The 18,009-nt window shown below is 39.1% G+C and overlaps 1 protein-coding gene across 3 annotated transcripts in view; it reads left to right on the top strand.

Moving 5' to 3' along the window:
* Positions 1-18,009, top strand: part of beta'COP (coatomer subunit beta') — a 195,063-nt gene that overhangs the window by 116,817 nt on the left and 60,237 nt on the right. For all 3 annotated transcript variants that reach the window (XM_067128419.1, XM_067128418.1, XM_067128417.1), the window contains exon 15: positions 10,685-10,880. In XM_067128419.1, coding sequence (XP_066984520.1) covers positions 10,685-10,880 — 196 coding nt within the window. The remainder of the gene's footprint in view (positions 1-10,684; positions 10,881-18,009) is intronic.

Here is an 18,009-nt window from a genome sequence, read left to right as displayed (position 1 = left end):
CCAGGGATGTTAGAAAATTCTGGATAATCTTGATAGCTGAGGTGGGGAAGATCCTGATGGTTTCTTCCCGTTTTTTTAAAAAGTTCCTAGTGTGTTGTCTCCCAGGACTATTAGATTCTATAGAATTTTTATGTTAATGTTGTGTCTTTGCAGATGAGCATGAGCTTAGTAATGCAGTGCCTGTTCCAAAGAGTGGCATATCTGCAGACTGCAGTAACTATGGACCAATTTCTATTCTTGTGCTCTCCAAAGTTGCTAAAAAGCTTATTTTTAAGCCACTACACAGTATAAGTTTGTGGAATCTAAAGGATTGTTAGCTAATTGTCAGTATGCATGCAGGAAGCAGTTAAGTACCTGCAGTGCTCTTTTAGACTAGGCACGCCATTTGCAACGGAACCTTGATAAGGGTTTTGAGTGCAGATTAATTCAAATAGATTTTAGTGCTGCTTTCGGTTTAGTAAATCACAAGGCACTTAATTATAAACTTCAGAATCTTGAAGTGGGTGGACATGTTTTAGGATTACTTTCAAGATTTCCTTACAGGTGTAGGCAGCAGCAAGTTGCTGTGGACATGATCTTTAGTGAACCAAGACCTATTGTGTCTGGAGTTCCACAGGGCAGTGTTCTTGGTCCACTGTTATTTTTATATAAGTAACTTACTAAGTAATTACATGGCTATTGGTTCCTAACCTATGGGAGTTTAAGAATTCAAAATTCGCGTGGTAGCGCTTCTATCGTTTGTGTGTAGGTGACAAGGTCCTGCCCACTATCCAGGACTTAGAGGAACAACTTAGCAGAGAGCTCATTTCATTTCCTGCCAGCTTCCGATCAACGGGAGTTTTTCCGCAACTGCTTCATCACTTTTTGGATAGTTATTTTCCCGATCTTGGTGAAGTATTCAGAATTTGTTGTTGTTGTGGCTTTCAGTCATTGGTGGATTGATTTTTGTGGTTAACTTTAGGATTGCTTTAGTTAATATGTTGGATTCTAGTTCATCCAATATTTGCTTCTGTTCTGAGGGTTGTAAAACTAGGTTAATCAAGTTTTCTTACAATTCTCATACTGATTGCACTAAATGTAAGGGGCAAGAATGTAGTAAGGACAATACTTGCATAGAGTGTCAGGATTGGGAGGATAAAAAATGGAAAACCTTAAAATCTCATCTAGAAAAACTTGAAAGAGATAGAAAGAGGAAGGCAGCCCTTAAGGCTGAGAATAGGGCCAGTACAGAATCTACTCCTTTTGCTAGTGTGGGGGATGATAGAGCTGTTGCTCCTCCAATTCCTCCTGTTTCTCCCATTCCAAGTCCTCCTACTGTACCACCTACTCCTGATCCAGGTTCCCATGATTCCACTTTCCACGCCATTGCCAGCCTCGAATCAAGGTTCAATCAGAAGTTTGGATTATTATCCAATACCATTATGGAGATGGGGTCCGCTATTAGATCTCTAATGGAGAAAAATGTGCTTAGTGACAGTGCATTGAGAAGTGTCAGTGTTGTGAATGCTGAGGAAGAGGCTGTCCGTCCCATCAGTGCTCCTAGACAAAGGTCCCTGTCCCGCATCCCCACGGGAGAGGACATACCGTAGGTCCAAGGGAGGCTGGTGGGCCTGTCGTGTGTTTCTAGGCTTTGACTAAATGGCATTGGAAAGGCGTTCTAGTGCATGAGCTTTCCTCAAATTCCTCAAATTTGGGAGCTTCCAGCCCAGACAAGAAGCTCCCATATCCCTACCCCTGCCTCATTGTGCCCACTCAAGAGACATGCGGAGCTTGGCAATACCTCTCCTCTGACAGTCAAGAGATACAGGGATGTTAGCCTGCAACCCTCCTGCAGCTTTCAGGACCAGTCCGCTTCTCCAGTTCGCCCTCGTCATTCACTGGGAGACAGTCCTGAGCTCTGTAAGTGCCCAAAACGCCCGACTTCTTCCGAGCGCCCGGTGCCCGCTGTCTCGTGCCAGACTTCTGCTTTTGAGCACCCATTGCCAACTCCCGAGCTTCCGGCGCCAACAGCCGAGCGCCTAACCACTTCTTCCTGGCATCCGGCGCCTTCCTCTCATCAACTGCCATCATCGTCGTTCAAGAAGATTCGTTAGCCCTACTCCAGTGTCAGTTGACAGAGCATATAGGTTTCGTGAAGAAACCTCTACAGTTCCCGAAACCAAAGACAAGTCTTTGTGACCTATCTCTTCAGAGGAGGAAGAGGTTGTTCAGGATACGGTCCCCTCTTCAGTATACTCGTCTCTCTTGAGATTTCTCCTGAATAGCTTTCTGGATTTCTTCATTCCTGCTTCTCCAACTTCTCCAGCTTCTGCCTTCTTCATGAGGAAGCAGTCGTCTGAAGGTACCAAGTTACCTAAACTAGTTCTTTCTTCTTCCTGAGGAAGGCTCTCGAGAGGTACATGACTGGCTGGCCTCTAAGCAACATATGCTTTTCTGCCCAGCAAGCTAATGAAGATGCAGTACTCATTCCCCGCCACCGGGGAAACTCCTTCCTTGGGAGTCTCTGCCTCCTCCCAGGGGGACTTCTCTGGTCTGGTAGATTTGGCTTGTAGAACAGCCTTTTTTATGGCCAAGATGATGTTTTCCTCCCCCAAACTTGATCACCTTATCAAGAACATTTTTAAGGTTTTCGAGATTTCTAGTTTTCTCGATTGGGCCATTGGGGTGCTTGCGAGAAAGATCGAGGATTGTCCTTATCTCGCTGAAAACTTTGCCTCTGATTGGCTGGGGGTTCTTTCATGCGCTGATAGGGCAGTTAGAGACGGCTCTTCAGAACTCGTCTCTTTTCAATGGGTGTGGTAAAAAAGAGGGAGCTCTTGTGTTCTTTCACCTCGAAATCGAGTCTCACTGACACAGAAGTCAGCTCTACTCTTTGCTCCTTTGGATAAGTCTCACCTCTTTCCGCAAGTCACCGTGAAGGAGATTCAGATTTGCAGAAATAGTTTACAACTGACCTGTTAGTACAGTGCACTAGGCATCTGAGGGAATATGTGCCTTCCACATCGAGATCGTTCTCCCCCTTACAGCCTCAGCCCTTTTGTGGGGGGAAAACGAAAACCCAACCTAGACCTAGATCAAACTTACGACCTCCTACGAAGTCCATTAACAAGTCTTCATTCAAGACCAACGCCAAGAAATGAGAAATTAGTCCTCTGTGTCCAAGGAAGAGCCAGACTAATACTTTTTTGGAAGGAGTTGGAGCGCAGAGGAGCGGAACCTTGGGTAGTCAAGGCTCTCAAGTGGGGCTACGCCATTCTTTTCATAAAAGCTCCTCCCTTAGTAACATTGTCAATCACCTTGACAGTGTATTCAGAATGTTCCACAAAGTTTTTGGCGCTCTCTCAAGAAGTCGAATCCCTGATCATCAAGGGAGCAGTGGAAGAGGTACTAGATTGCCACTCAGAAGGCTTTTACAACAGCCTTTCCGTGGTTCCGAAGGCCTCGTGGGGCTGGAAGCCCCTTTTTGATGTCAGCGCCCTAAATACTTCATCTTGAAGATGAAGTTTCACATGGAGACAGTTTGCTGTCATGTCTTCAGTGCAGCAGGGCGACTGGATAGTCACCTTGGATACGTAAGATGCATATTTTCACTTCCATGTTCATCCGAACTGATGGAAATTTCTATGCTTCGTCTTTCAGGGGAAAGTACTACTGTTTCGGGCCCTCTGCTTCAGCTTGTCAACGGCACTGCAAGTATTCACATGAATCCTTGCTCTTCTAGGGAATTGAGTTCACCTTCTGGGAATCAACATCAGCTTGTACCTGGAGGATTGGCTTCTTTGCTGCTCATTGGAGGAGAAGTATACGGAGGACTTGTGAAAAACTCTTCACTTGATGCAGGAGTTAGGCATTGTCATAAACGAGAAGAAATCCCTCATGACACCAACTCAGGAGATTCACTATTTAGGGATGATCCTTAATTCTCGGACTTTTCAGGCTTTTTTGTCGCCCAAAAGAGTCAACGACTGTCTTCAGAATGTCAGTCAGTTCCTTGCACTTCCTTCCTGCTTGGCAGTACAGTGGATGAGTCTCCTAGGGACCCTTGCTTCAGTAGAGCAGTTTGTGAAACTAGTCAGACTGCACATGAGACCCCTGCAGTTTTTCCTGAAAGCAAACTGGTGCAGAAAGACTCAACCAGACTGATTCATCTTCCTGACAATGTCGGATATCAAAGTGGATCTCCCGTGGTTGTATTGCTGAGAAAGACTTCAGAAAGGGAAGTCTCTTCTTCCAGTGAGCCCCGACCTTCACTTTTATTCAGACTCCTCCGGCCTAGGCTAGCGTGCTCTCCTGTATAGCTGGGAAGTCTCCGGAACATGGACAATGTTGTAACGGAAGTCTCGCATCAGTGTAAAGGAACTGAGAGCTGTTCACCTGGGCCTTCAGGCCTTCTCGGGCCTAGTCTGCAGCAAGAAGATAGTAGTGCATGCGGACAACACCCCTGCACTTTCTTACATTCACAAATGGGGACCACTCACTCCTCTCTGTATGAGATGGCGAAGGATCTCCTTCTGTGGGCGGAGGAGAATCAAGTCACTCTTATTACCCAGTTCATTCAAGGGAGAGTGAACGTTATTGCAGATGAGCTAAGCTGCTTCGAAGAGGTCCTTCCGACTGAATGGACCTGAGACTTGTTAGTCTGCGTTGATCTGTGGAAACTATGGAGCAAACCCACCGCAGATCTCTTCGCAATGTCGAGAAATCACTGCTTTCCACTCTTTTGGTCTGTGGTCCCGGATCTTCAAGCACGGGCAACGGATGCCATGCTCCTGGACTTGACAGGCCTAGATGTGTATGCCCTCCCTCCCTTCGGGATGATCAGGGAGTTAATCAACAAGTTGTCGATGCATCAGAGCACCTCCATGACCCTAGTTGCTCCCTTTTGGCCAAACAAGGAATGGTTTCCAGATCTGATTTGGCTCTTGGTGGATTATCCAAAACTCTCCACAAAAATGGTTGCTGCTCAGACAACCCCACTTCCTCAGATTCAACCAGGGGTTGTCTGCTCTGCCCCTGACAGGCTTCAGATGGTCAGGGGCTTTGTCAGAGCAAAAGGCTTTTTGTGGCAGGCTGCAGAGGCGATTGTGAGATGCAGACAAATGTCTTCTACAAAGCTCTACCAATCCAAATGGGCAGTCTTCAGCAGGTGGTGCAACCGCAATAATGTCTTTTCTTCTGCGATACCTATAAATCAAATAGCTGATCTTTTACTATTCCTGAAGTCTGTCAGAAAATTATCAACTTCTGTCATCAGAGGGTGTAGGTCGATGCTCAGCTTAGTTTTTAAACACAGAGGAATGGATCTGTCTTCTAATCAAGACATCAGTGACTTGATCAAATCCTTTGAGACGACTAAGCAAGAAAGTTCTTCCAGTGTCTCTTGGAACTTAGACATTGTACTGAAATGGCTTTCAGGTTCTCAGTTCGAACTGCTCCGTTCTGTCTTACTCAGAAATCTCACCAAGAAGACACTCTTTTTAGTGGCTCTTGCTATGGCCAAGCGTATTAGTGAGTTGGTGATAGACGAGAGTAGGTTTTGTGCAAGGGGATGCAGCTGCTCAGTTTCTCTTGGTTTCCTTGCTAAAAACAAGGACCCGTCCAAGGCCTGGCCTTGATCCATCGTTATCAAGAATCTCATGGACGTCTTAGGACCTGAGGAAGAAGAGGGACTTCTTTGTCCAGTGAGATGTCTCTTGTACTACCTTCACAGGATGGAAAAGATTAGAGGACCTTCAAGCAACCTCTGGTGCTCTGTAACAAGCCCGCTTTGTCTGCATTTACTTTTTCCTGAGAGAGTTGATATCAGAAGCACACTCTCAGATCCAGGAAGACGCCTTTCCTTTAGTTCAGGTTAAGGCTCGCGAAATTAGGGCAGTTGCAACTTCTATGTTATTTAGACATAATTTGTCTCTTTCTACGATCTTGCAGTCGAAATTCTGGAGATGCAAATCCATCTTCACCACACACTACCTCAAGGATATAGAGACCATGTTTGAAAACTGTAACACTTTAGGATCTTTATCCTTGGCTGGCATGGTGTTTGGAGAGGAAGCATAGGGAACTTTCTGTTTCTTTGCTATCCACTCGCCTTGACTTAGGGTTTTGAGCTTATGGGAAGCCTGGGGTGCTTTTTACCTGGAGTACCCACCAGTTTTGTTTTTAATGGTATGGGTTGTGGTTTTAATTCTGTGGTGTAGGTGATAGTGTTGTTCTTGTGTATTCTGGTCTACATCCAGGGCAAGGGCATCTTTTAAACTTGTTCAGCATACGGTGTACTTCCTCCGCTGCAAAGTTCCCACTAATGTAGGGACAAACCTTGGCTACACTGCCACACCCACTACAGGTTGAGAGAAGTGCTGACCAGATGCAGTACCTACCTGCAGGAGCTCTCTCAACAGGTAAGGAAGCAACAAACATTTAATGTTAGCAACCTTTCTATTTCAAATTCATTACTTAATGCTTTGGATTAGAATATGTCCATGCTCTTTCCCAGCTCCTAACAATGTAGAATCAGCTATGTAATTACTTGGTAAGTTACTTATATAAAAATGACATTTTATGATAGTTTTATTTACCAAGTAATTACCTGATTGGAGCCCCCCTCCTCCCCTTGCATGGACATTAGAGCATGAAATGAATTGAGCTCTCTGGTAAGTTCTTCTAAATCCCAGATAGTGGGCGGGACCTTGTCACCTACACACAGTGATAGAAGCTCCACTGCGCGAATTTTGAATTTTTAAGCTGCCGTAGGTTAGGAACCAATAGCTATGTAGTTACTTTGGGAAGTATATATGAAACTTTATTTTATCATAAAAGTGTCATTTTTAGTGTATACAGGTGATTTGGTTGTTGGCCTGGAAAACTGTTCACTGTGCCAATGATGCAACACTTGTTAGTGTAGTAAAGTCTCCACTTATGAGAAATGAAGCTGCCTTCAGCCTCAATCAGAACATGGACTGTTTCAGGGAATGGTGTAGTCGGTGGAGTATGAGGCTGAACTCCAGTAAAACGAAAACATTTTTGATTAGCAGATCTTGTTCAGATATCCCACCCCATCCTCCACTTCAGGTGGATGGAACTTTGCTGAATGAGTCTGAAGCTTTAACTCTTCTAGGCATAACTTTTGATTCGCATCTACCTTTTGAAAAACATCTAATGAAAGTCTCAACAAATGCCGCACAAAAGTTAGGTATTGTTCGTAAGGCCTCATATATTTATTATTGTGATCAAATCATTGCAACTTGTTTTAGGTTGTTTGTACTTCCTTTACTGGAATACTGTTTGGTTTAGATGTCTGCTTCTGCCAGAGATTTATCTCTTTTTAGATAGTGGTTCGGGATGGTTGGTTACTGTTTCCTAATAGTAGCTGTTATGACTTAGACCATCAGCGGATGGTCTCGTTTGTCACTTTTTCATAAGTTGTATTTCAACAGTGATCTTTCACATTCACAATTGATCCCTGATCCCCTTTATCTACCGAGAGCAACCAGATTTGCTGGACAGCAGTGCCAATATGCAGTAAATGTGCTTCACTGTCCGACTTCTCGGTTCCAGAGGGCCTTTATTCCTCACACCGTTGGACTGTGGAACAGCCTCCCAGAGGATGTCGTGCAATTGGAACTGCAGAAGTTCAAGCAAAAATGCAATGCATTACTACCGTAATACCATTGTTCTTGCATTTTAATAAATTTTTATCTATAATTTTTTTTTCTTCTTAATAAGTGGGCTCTCCTCTTTCTGCATTTCCCTTTACTTCCTCTTACTTCTTCCTAATGAACACCATATTCTTTGAAGCTTGAATTTCAAGTCATTGGCCCCTGTGGACTTGTTCCATATGAATAGGTTTCATCTACTGAATAATAATAATAATAATAATAATAATAATAATAATAATAATGATGATAATAATACAGTAAACCCCCCGTATTTGCATTCTCACGGTTTGCGGACTCACGCATTTGCGGGTTTCTCTGTGGAACATATCTAGCCATCATTCGCGGAAAATTCGCCCATTCGTGGTATTTTTCACTGAGAAATATTCACTAATTACTGTATTTTCATATAATTTTCATGAATAAATGCACTTTTTGTGATAAAACTATTAAAATACTCAGGTATAAGCATTTTTACAGGGTTTTTCTTGGTTTAAGCTATCAAAATGGGCAGTTCTAAGTGTTTTTAGAGGGTTTTAAGCATTCACAGATTTGACCTATTCGCAGGGGGGTGGGGGCATCCCCACTGAATAATGATTCACTGTAATAATAATAATAATAATAATAATAATAATAATAATAATAATAATAATAATAATAATTAACCCTTAAACACTGAGCCTCTATTTACAAAAGTGTCTGTCGTATGCCGACGGCGTTCGGGAATTAGAGCCGGAAAAAAAGTTTTTTTCAAAGAATCACAGCATGCTTGGCTTTCAAGATTAAGAGTTCATTTTTGGCTTCTTTTTTTTGTCATTGCCTGAAGTTTAGTATGCAACCATCAGAAATTAAAAAAAATATCATCATATATAAATATTGGAATATATGACAGCACAAAAAAAAAAATTTCATATATAATTGTATACAAATCGTGCTGTGAGCAAAACGCTTAAAGCTAACAAGTTATTTTTTTTTCGTTGTATTGTACACTAAATTGCGATGAATTTGGTATATAACAAATTGTAAAACAATCAAAGCAACACAGAGAAAATATTATCACAAAATGATGCATGAATTCGTAACACTCGGACGTAAACAGTTTTTTTCAAAATTTCACCATAAATCGAAATATTGTGCTAGAGACTTCCCGTTTGTTGCAGAATGAAGGTAAATGATTGAATGTTACTAGAATGTAAGAGTTTTAGCTTACAATTGCGTTTTTCGACCATTTCGGTCGGGTCAAAGTTGACCGAAGGTTGAAATTTTGGCACTTATCGTGATTTATATGAAAATATTTCAAAACTTGTAAAAGCTACAACCATGAGTTATTTTTTTTGTTGTATTCTACATGAAATTGCACACATTTTCATATATAAAACTTTATGTAACGGCTAATATAAAATGGTGCAAACGTTACGACAAAATGACGAAAGAATTTCTGAGATTTTCGGCAGAGTTACCACGCGCGGATGTAAGGAAAAAGTTCTTTTTAAAAAATTCACCATAAATTGAAATATTGTGCTAGAGACTTCCAATTTGTTGTAAAATGAAGGTAAATGATTGAATATTAAGAATGTAAGAGTTTTAGCATACAATTGTGTTTTTGACCATTTCAGTCGAGTCAAAGTTGACCGAAGGTTGAAATTTTGGCAGTTATCGTGATTTATATGAAAATATTTCAAAACTGATAAAAGCTACAACCATGGGTTGTGTTGTGTTGTATTTTACATGAAATTGTGCACATTTTCATATATAAGACTTTATGTAACGGCTAATATAAAAGTGCAAAAATTACGACAAGTGACGAAAGAATTTCTGAGATTTTCGGCCGAGTTACTGCGTGGACGTAAGGAAAAAGTTTTTTTCAAAAATTCACCATAAATCGAAATATTGTGCTGGAGACTTCCAATTTGTTGCTAAATGAAGGTAAATGATTGAATATTACTAGAATGTAAGAGTTTTAGCTTACAATTGCTTTTTCCGACCATTTTGGTCGAGTCAAAGTTGACTGAAGGTTGAAATTTTGGCAGTTATCGTGATTTATATGAAAATATTTCAAAACTTATAAAAGCTACAACCATGGGTTGTTTTTTGTTGTATTCTACATGAAATTGCACACATTTTTACATATAAAACTTTATGTAACGGCTAATATAAAATGGTGCAAAAATTACGACAATGTGACGAAAGAATGTCTGAGATGCGTCGCTGATGCTCTGTAGTGCGAGAAGAAAGAAATTTGCGCATGCGCGGCTGGGTAACGCTTGTAAACAAAACAACAGCGTGATCCGTGAACTCCCAGCATCCCTCAAGGCGCGTGATTTAAAATCTTTCGCAAACTAGGCCTATAACTATTTTTCTGCGAATATTTAAAAAACTTTTTGTAGTCGACCTACCGTACGTCCACTCGGCACCCGACAGACAATTTTAGTCGACGTACGATACGTCCAGTCGGCGTTTAAGGGTTGTTAATAATAATAATAGTAATAATAATAATAATAATAATAATAATAATAATAATAATAATAATAATAATAATAATAAAAATCCAAATGTCCCTCTATGGTTTATTCCGAAAGTATAGAGAAAACGCGTAGAGGAAGCAGCGAAAAGTAAATTTTTAGATGATGATTATAATAAAAATTAAGGAAATTTACAATTGACTGGAATAAAACTGCAATTTGGAGTAGTTTCTGCAGTAGTATGTGAAGAGAAGTCATACATTCCTAAACTGCCAGACTCCTCTTCTGCTTTTACCATTGCTGAAGCACCAGCCACAGTCTGTGCTTGGAACTAGTGAGCAAGAAAAATTTAAATCATCTTGTATTTATATTGATTTGAGAAGTGTCTAGGAAGCCATAAATCCAAAGGCTCAGGAGTGGCTCTTCCCTCTCAGTTAGATAAATGATCAAGAGGGTTAATGTTTGCCCCTCTCAGCATAAATTACCCATGAGGTTTTATTTTCTGTCCTTATTAGGCCCTGTGAGAGTTGTTTGCTTATCTTTGAACATAGCCTTTTCACTGTCTTTCAGAACCTACCTGCCAGGGGAAATGTCACGCGTTGTGGGACTCTGGAAAGAAGCTGCTGGAGAGAAAATAGGCCAGAGTTTAGCAGATCCTGCTCAGTATGACAACTTATTTCCTGGCTTCAGAGATGCTGTCAAGACCCAACACTACTTAGAGAAAGAAGCCAAGCCCATTCCTGCTGCGTCGGCAGCATCTGTGCCTGTAAGTAATGCTGTTTTTTATGTGGTGTAGCATTTGAAATTTTCAGGTTTAAGTTTTGTGTAGTGTGTTTTTACTCTGTTTTGTAATTAACCAAAAATAGTCCTACCATGACATTGTGAGTCAAATTAGTAAGATTTTGATTCAACTCATAGTTGTGATAATTGAACACATTATTTTGTAGGAAAATAATTCAGTTTGATTTATAAGGAAAAAATTGCATATCACATTTTATTACTACTTTGTATTGAATTTTACCATGCAAATTGTGAGCCCAAAATTTATATATTAGTAAGTTAGTTATGTTCCATCTCATAACCAACAGTGAAATTACTTAACCCTTTCATATCTGTATAGTTATCACATCACTGAGGGCACATGAGCCCCAATGTGTCTGGGAGCGCTCGACAGTGCGAAAAAATAATTATTTCGAAAATTCAGCAAGAATAGAAATTTTATGCCAACAATGTTCAATTTGCTGTCCTTTTTTTCTAAATGTTTATATTTTATGGTGGAATAGTCAGAATAAGAGTCCCAGCCCTCTAAATACAAAAAATGTGAGTTATTTCACGAAAAAAAAATTCTATTTTCATATTTTCGTTCGTAACCCAAAAACTATGAATGTCAGGCGAATGAATTATTTTTTATGAGAAAGCCAACAAAATTCTCTAAATATCGACATATAAAAGAATGGAAAATGAATAAGTCCAGCTGGTGAAAAAATTTATAGAAAAAAGGGGAGGAAACAGAGCGCTCTGCCCGGCGTATGGTGAGAATTATCGCTAGAAAAAAGATTTTTTTGAAGAGCCCTATCTCGGTTATTTTTCATTTTTACTTTGTAAATATACGAAAATGTAGAGGAAAACTTGAAGAATAATGTGAGAGTCAAGAAAAATGGCTTTTGTTTCATTTTGACGTTATAAATTGATTGAAACGAAAAAATGTTACCGTTGTCAACATTATTGTTCGTAGCTCAAAAGCTATAACAGTTAGGCGAATGGATTATTTTTTATGAGAAAGCCAACAAAATTCTCTAAATATTGATATATAAAACAATGAAAAAACGAATAAGTCCAGTTGGTGAAAAATTTATAGAAAAGAGGGTAAGAAACAGAGCGATTTGCCCGTATGGTGAGAATTATCGCTAGAAAAAGTTTTTTTGAAGAGCCCTATCTCGGTTATTTTTCATAGAAATTACTTTGTAAATATACGAAAATGTAGAGGAAAAGTTGTAGAATAAAGTGAGAGTCAACAAAAATGGCTTTGGTAACGGCAACAGTTTCATTTTTTGACGTTATAAATTGATTGAAACGAAAAAAATGTTACCGTTGTCAACATTATCGTTCGTAGCTCAAAAGCTATAACAGTTAGGCGAATGGATTATTTTTTATGAGAAAGCCAACAAAATTCTCTAAATATTGATATATAAAACAATGAAAAACGAATAAGTCCAGTTGGTGAAAAATTTATAGAAAAGAGGGTAAGAAACAGAGCGATTTGCCCGGTGTATGGTGAGAATTATCGCTAGAAAAAGTTTTTTTGAAGAGCCCTATCTCGGTTATTTTTCATAGAAATTACTTTGTAAATATACGAAAATGTAGAGGAAAAGTTGTAGAATAAAGTGAGAGTCAAGAAAAATGGCTTTGGTAACGGCAACAGTTTCATTTTGACGTTATAAATTGATTGAAACGAAAAAAATGTTACCGTTGTCAACATTATTGTTCGTAGCTCAAAAGCTATAACAGTTAGGCGAATGGATTATTTTTATGAGAAAGCCAACAAAATTCTCTAAATATTGATATATAAAACAATGAAAAACGAATAAGTCCAGTTGGTGAAAAGTTTATAGAAAAGAGGGTAAGAAACAGAGCGATTTGCCCGGCCTATGGTGAGAATTATCGCTAGAAAAAGTTTTTTTTTTTGAAGAGCCCTATCTCGGTTATTTTTCATAGAAATTACTTTGTAAATATATGAAAATGTAGAGGAAAAGTTGTAGAATAAAGTGTGAGTCAAGAAAAATGGCTTTGGTAACGGCAACAGTTTCATTTTGACGTTATAATTTGATTGAAACGAAAAAAAATGTTACCGTTGTCAACATTATCGTTCGTAGCTCAAAAGCTGTAACAGTTAGGCGAATGAATAATTTTTTATGAGAAAGCCAATAAAATTCCCTAAATATTGACATATAAAAAATGGAAAACGAATAAGTCCAGTTGGTGAAAAAATTGATAGAAAAGAGGGTGAGAAACAGAGCGCTCTGCCCGGCCTATGGTGAGAATTATCGCTAGAAAATTTTTTTTTTTGAAGAGCCCTATCTCGGTTATTTTTCATAGAAATTACTTTGTAAATATACGAAAAAGTAGAGGAAAAGTTGAAGAATAAAGGAAAGTCAAGAAAAATGGCTTTGGTAACGGCAACAGTTTCATTTTGACGTTATAAATTGATCCTTCGAAAAAAAAAGTTACCGTTGTCAACATTATTGTTCGTAGCTCAAAAACTAGAACAGTTAGGCGAATGAATTATATTTTATGAGAAAGCCAAGAAAATTCTCTAAATATCGACATATAAAACAATGAAAAACGAATAAGTCCAGTTGGTGAAAAATTGATAGAAAAGTGGGTAAGAAACAGAGCGCCATGCCAGGCATACGGTGAGAATTATCGCTAGACATTTTTTTGAAGAGCTCTACTTCGGATTTTTTTCTAGAAATTACTTTAAATATAAAAAATACAAAAATTGTAGAGGAAAAAAATGGTTGAGGAATAAAGTGAGAGTCAAGAAAAATATGTTACCGTTGTCAAATTATCGTTATAAAAGCTATAACAGTTGGGTGAATGAATTATTTTTAATGTTACCGTTGTTCCGTTCAACATTATCGTTAAAAATCATAAGAAAACCTTACTCAAAAACTATAACAGTTGATTATTCTGGTGAATGAATTATTTTTGGAACATGAGAAAGCTAACAAAATTCTCTAAATATCGATATATATGATAATGAAAAATGAGATTCAGAGCCCTGCCTAAAATCCAGACGTCTTATGTGATGCACTAACAAATTTCCGCTAGTTTTACAGTAAAAACTTTGCGAAAGCATGTTGGAAACTGTTCTCGATTGACGCCGCTGTATGTAAACAGCCACACGTGTTTACCCAGCCTCAAATGCGCATGGTCTCTGACAGAAGTGTGGCCTGCCAGGTCTGCGTGGGTGCGATCAGCTGATGTCATTGTGAAAATTTTACTACTTCATGGATTTGCGCATGCACAGTAGAGGAACTAAAAAATTTATAGAAAATAGAGGATACCAAACAGAGTGTTTCCAATAATGTAATTCTACATTTTATAAAAAAAAAAAATGTAAGATACGAGAGAGAAACGTGGGTAGGATCAGCTGATTTCATTGTGGGAAATTTACTATGCCAGGGAATTGCACATGCGCAGTATAGGGACTGCTTGCCTGGCGTATCGATGCCTGAGTTACACGGTCCAAGGTATGCTTTAGCCTATGGAAACCACCAACTGTCCGAAAATAAAAAAAATTTACCCCTACCACACGTACGAAAAATGTCGGTAAATTTTACGTAAAATTACGTCGGTCAGACAAGAAGTGGGGTAGGGGGTTATTGCGTAATATGACGTCAATTGGGCAGGAAAGGGTTAAACTAAACCTCAGATGTTAAATAATAATAATAAGAATAACAATAATAATAATAATAATAATAATAATATAATAATAATAATTTTTTGAAAAGATAGTAGTAATATAATAATGATAATTTTTTAAATGACAGGAGTTTGACAGAATGCTAAAGGAAAATGAGAGCATTTGGTTTTCTATGAATATCCGTTTTCTATCCATCTATTTCCCCAACCCCTTACCAGGGGACTAATAGGTACACACATCTGTAGCTTGTTAGTCTACTTCTGTCGCTAGTTTTGATAGGAGGTAGACAGATTGTTAAATGCACTCAGTTTTCTATTGGCAGAATTGGTTTGTTTTGGGACTTTCTTTTATTTTATTTTGAATATTTGATCAGTAAGAACTTGGAAGGCAACAGTTGCCATAAGTATTATTCCAGTTGTATTGACTCTCATGGGATGTGTGTACTGCCGAGGGAAGGATTATTATTGGAATACGGATGTGAGTCATAGTCTAACGAAATCATGTAGAAATTGATCCCAAGTGAAGCAACAACTAAGACAAGAGGATAGGTCTTGTAAGACTTGTTTTAAGGGGGTGATTGTTTTGTCTGCTTCCCTTTTTAGTAACTGGATAGGTCCTCTCCGGCTTCTCTTCAATCTGTTACTCCAACTACGCTTTCCATTGATTCAGGGCATTAGATCTGATAGGATTGTGTCATATTTTATGTTCACTTGGTGTAACTTTTACGGGTATTTTTTTCTCCGCTACCCAATTATAGCTGTCCAATTTATTCAACTGCCTCAGAAACAAACTTTAAAATCTCTAGATGCTTTACATCACGAGGGAGTACGTATATGTACAGGAGCCTTCCGCTCATCTCCAACTGTGTCTATCCTAGCAGAGGCAGGCCAGCTGCCTCTAAAATATTACAGAGATCTAATTACTTTAAGAAGAGGCTTATCCCTTCAAGCAGGCACATCTCCTGCATCAAATAAATTTCTCAATCAAAATACAAATAATAACCCAAATCAAAACTCATTTACTAAAAAAACTAATCATCTATTGAATTTACATAACATGATACCCAAATTTACCCAAGAAATAAATCCGGTCACACCATGGACACTAAAAAGGGCAAAACTATGCACATATTTATCATATCTTTCAAAGAAATATATGTCCAACACAGAAATGTACCATCAACATGCCATGGAACACATAAGACGGAAGGGTAATCCCTTCATAATCTACACAGATGGATCCAAAAATGAAGGTGGAGTGGGCTCATCAGCCTATTCAAGTGATAAAACTATCCAAATGGGCCTTCCTCTAATATCATCAGTATTTACAGCAGAATTAACAGCCATACAATTGGCTCTCAAGATTATAACAAAAAGGAATTCCTTCAGCACTCATATTGAGCGACTCAAGAAGTGCAATTGAAGCAATAGGATCATTTAAATCAAATAATCACCTTGTCCAAAATATACAACGGGAAATACATCAGTTAATTACAAACGGCCTTCAAATTCAAATTTGTTGGATCCCAGCCCATGTAGGCATTGAGGGTAATGAGAAAGCAGATAAAGCTGCAAAATTGGCTTGTACAATCCCCCCAACTACTATGAAAGCACCCATATCAGACTGGCTAGCATCAGTTAAACCCTTAATTTATAGGGATTGGCAAAATGATTGGACAAATATACCCCCACAAAACAAACTAAAACAAATTAAGAATGAAGTTAAAAAATGGCATTCTTCTATCCAAAAGCAAAGAATCAATGAGGTTATTTTAACAAGACTCAGAATAGGACACTCCAGACTCACACATGGTCATCTGATGTCAACTCCGCACACAAACCCAATAACTTGTGAAAGATGTAACATCCCAGTAACAATCAAACACATCTTGATTGACTGTCCCAGATGGCATCATGAAAGAAAGACTTATTTACAAAATAAATCAATAAAAGATATTCTAGCAGAAGGTAATAACTTTTCAATTAATAATATTCTCTTCCTAAACAAAATTAAATTGATAAGTAAAATATAATTTCCCCCTCTTTTTTTTCTATTTTTTCTTGATTGTTTTTTTCTAATTCCCCCCCCTTTTTTTTATTATTTATTTATTTAGTTAACTACTTAATTTTTTTATGTACTCTTTCCCCCTTTCTTTTCCCAGCCTGAGAAGAACCCTAAAAGAGTTCAGAGGTCTGGTTAAACAAATCATTTATAACTAACTAACTCCCAAAAGTCTTAAGTTCAGGTATATCCCCACATCTGAGGAAGGGTCAACGCCCCTGCTTTTGGCTCGCCTTATCCTTGGCATGGCCTGTTTTCCTCCCCCTGGGCCTGGAGCAACAGAGAACCAGAACATATCAGAAAGTGGTGTGGATCTGTCCATTGTTTCCTTCCTCTGTTCAGTCTGTTATCATTGGCACCAGTTCTGATGCCAGAATTCATTCTTTGATAGGATCACTTGGGAGAGGATAAGAGGAGTCGCCCAGTGCTTTTCCCTTTATGCTTTCTCTGTTGGGTAATGTTTACCTGGGTTTCACCGCTTCTGCCAGCTAGTAAGCAATCAGCCAAAGTAGACTTGTAGAGGAAAGTTTCCTTCTGGTTTTTAGGATAGTTTTGCATGAATCCTCTGTAGCTAAGGATCATTCATCGATCAAGATTAGTATTATGTATCAGTTTTTTGAGAGAAGTCTAAACTGTCCTCCGCTTTCCTGTGTATTGTGGTTTGCTTTGGCCAGTGTGATTGTGTGCCTTGCAGTTTTGACGCACCAGTCGCCTGTGCCCAGCATAGTTTTGCGCATTTCGCTGCAATGCTGCACCCTTGGGCACCTCTCTCTTGCGTATTGTATCCTGCAGGTTTTCTCCCTCAGTCTGTAGGTTCTGTAGTCATTGCTCTTGTACGCTTGTGCAACTATTGCCGGCATGACTATTGTCTATGCAATTATTGCCTGTGCGAATATCGTCTTTGCGCCTATTGCCCACACGCCTATCACCTGTGTGCCTCTTGCTTGTGTGGATATCACCTGTATGCCTATCGCCTGCACGTCTATCACCCGTGCACCTATTGTCTGTGCAACTATTACCTGTGCACCTGTCACCTGCACGACTATCACTTGTGCGCCTATTGCCTGCACAACTATTAACTGTGTGACTATCACTTGTGCACTTATTGCCTGCACGACTATAGCCTGTGAGACTATTGTCTGCCAGTAGAGATTTTTGGCAAAGTGCTCTCATTTCAGCTCCTTTTCAGTAGGCAGGTAGTTGCCTTTAGTAATCTGTTAACATTCTAGTTTGAGAATTTTGATTTCTCTCCCAGTTGTGGGAGTTTCTTTCACAAACAGGTGGTTGCTCTTTCAGTTTCAATTCCCCCATGGTTCAGGAACTTTCTTGTTATCATTAGATTTTTCCTGATCAGAATTGATATCCTTTTGTTGAGCCGACAGATTTTCAACCAAATCTGTCATATGTG

This window comes from Macrobrachium rosenbergii, chromosome 26 (assembly GCF_040412425.1).
Source record: "Macrobrachium rosenbergii isolate ZJJX-2024 chromosome 26, ASM4041242v1, whole genome shotgun sequence".
NCBI lineage: Eukaryota > Metazoa > Arthropoda > Malacostraca > Decapoda > Palaemonidae > Macrobrachium > Macrobrachium rosenbergii.
The sequence above is the reverse complement of the archived record's forward strand: the minus strand, read 5'-3'. Positions and strand labels throughout refer to the sequence as shown.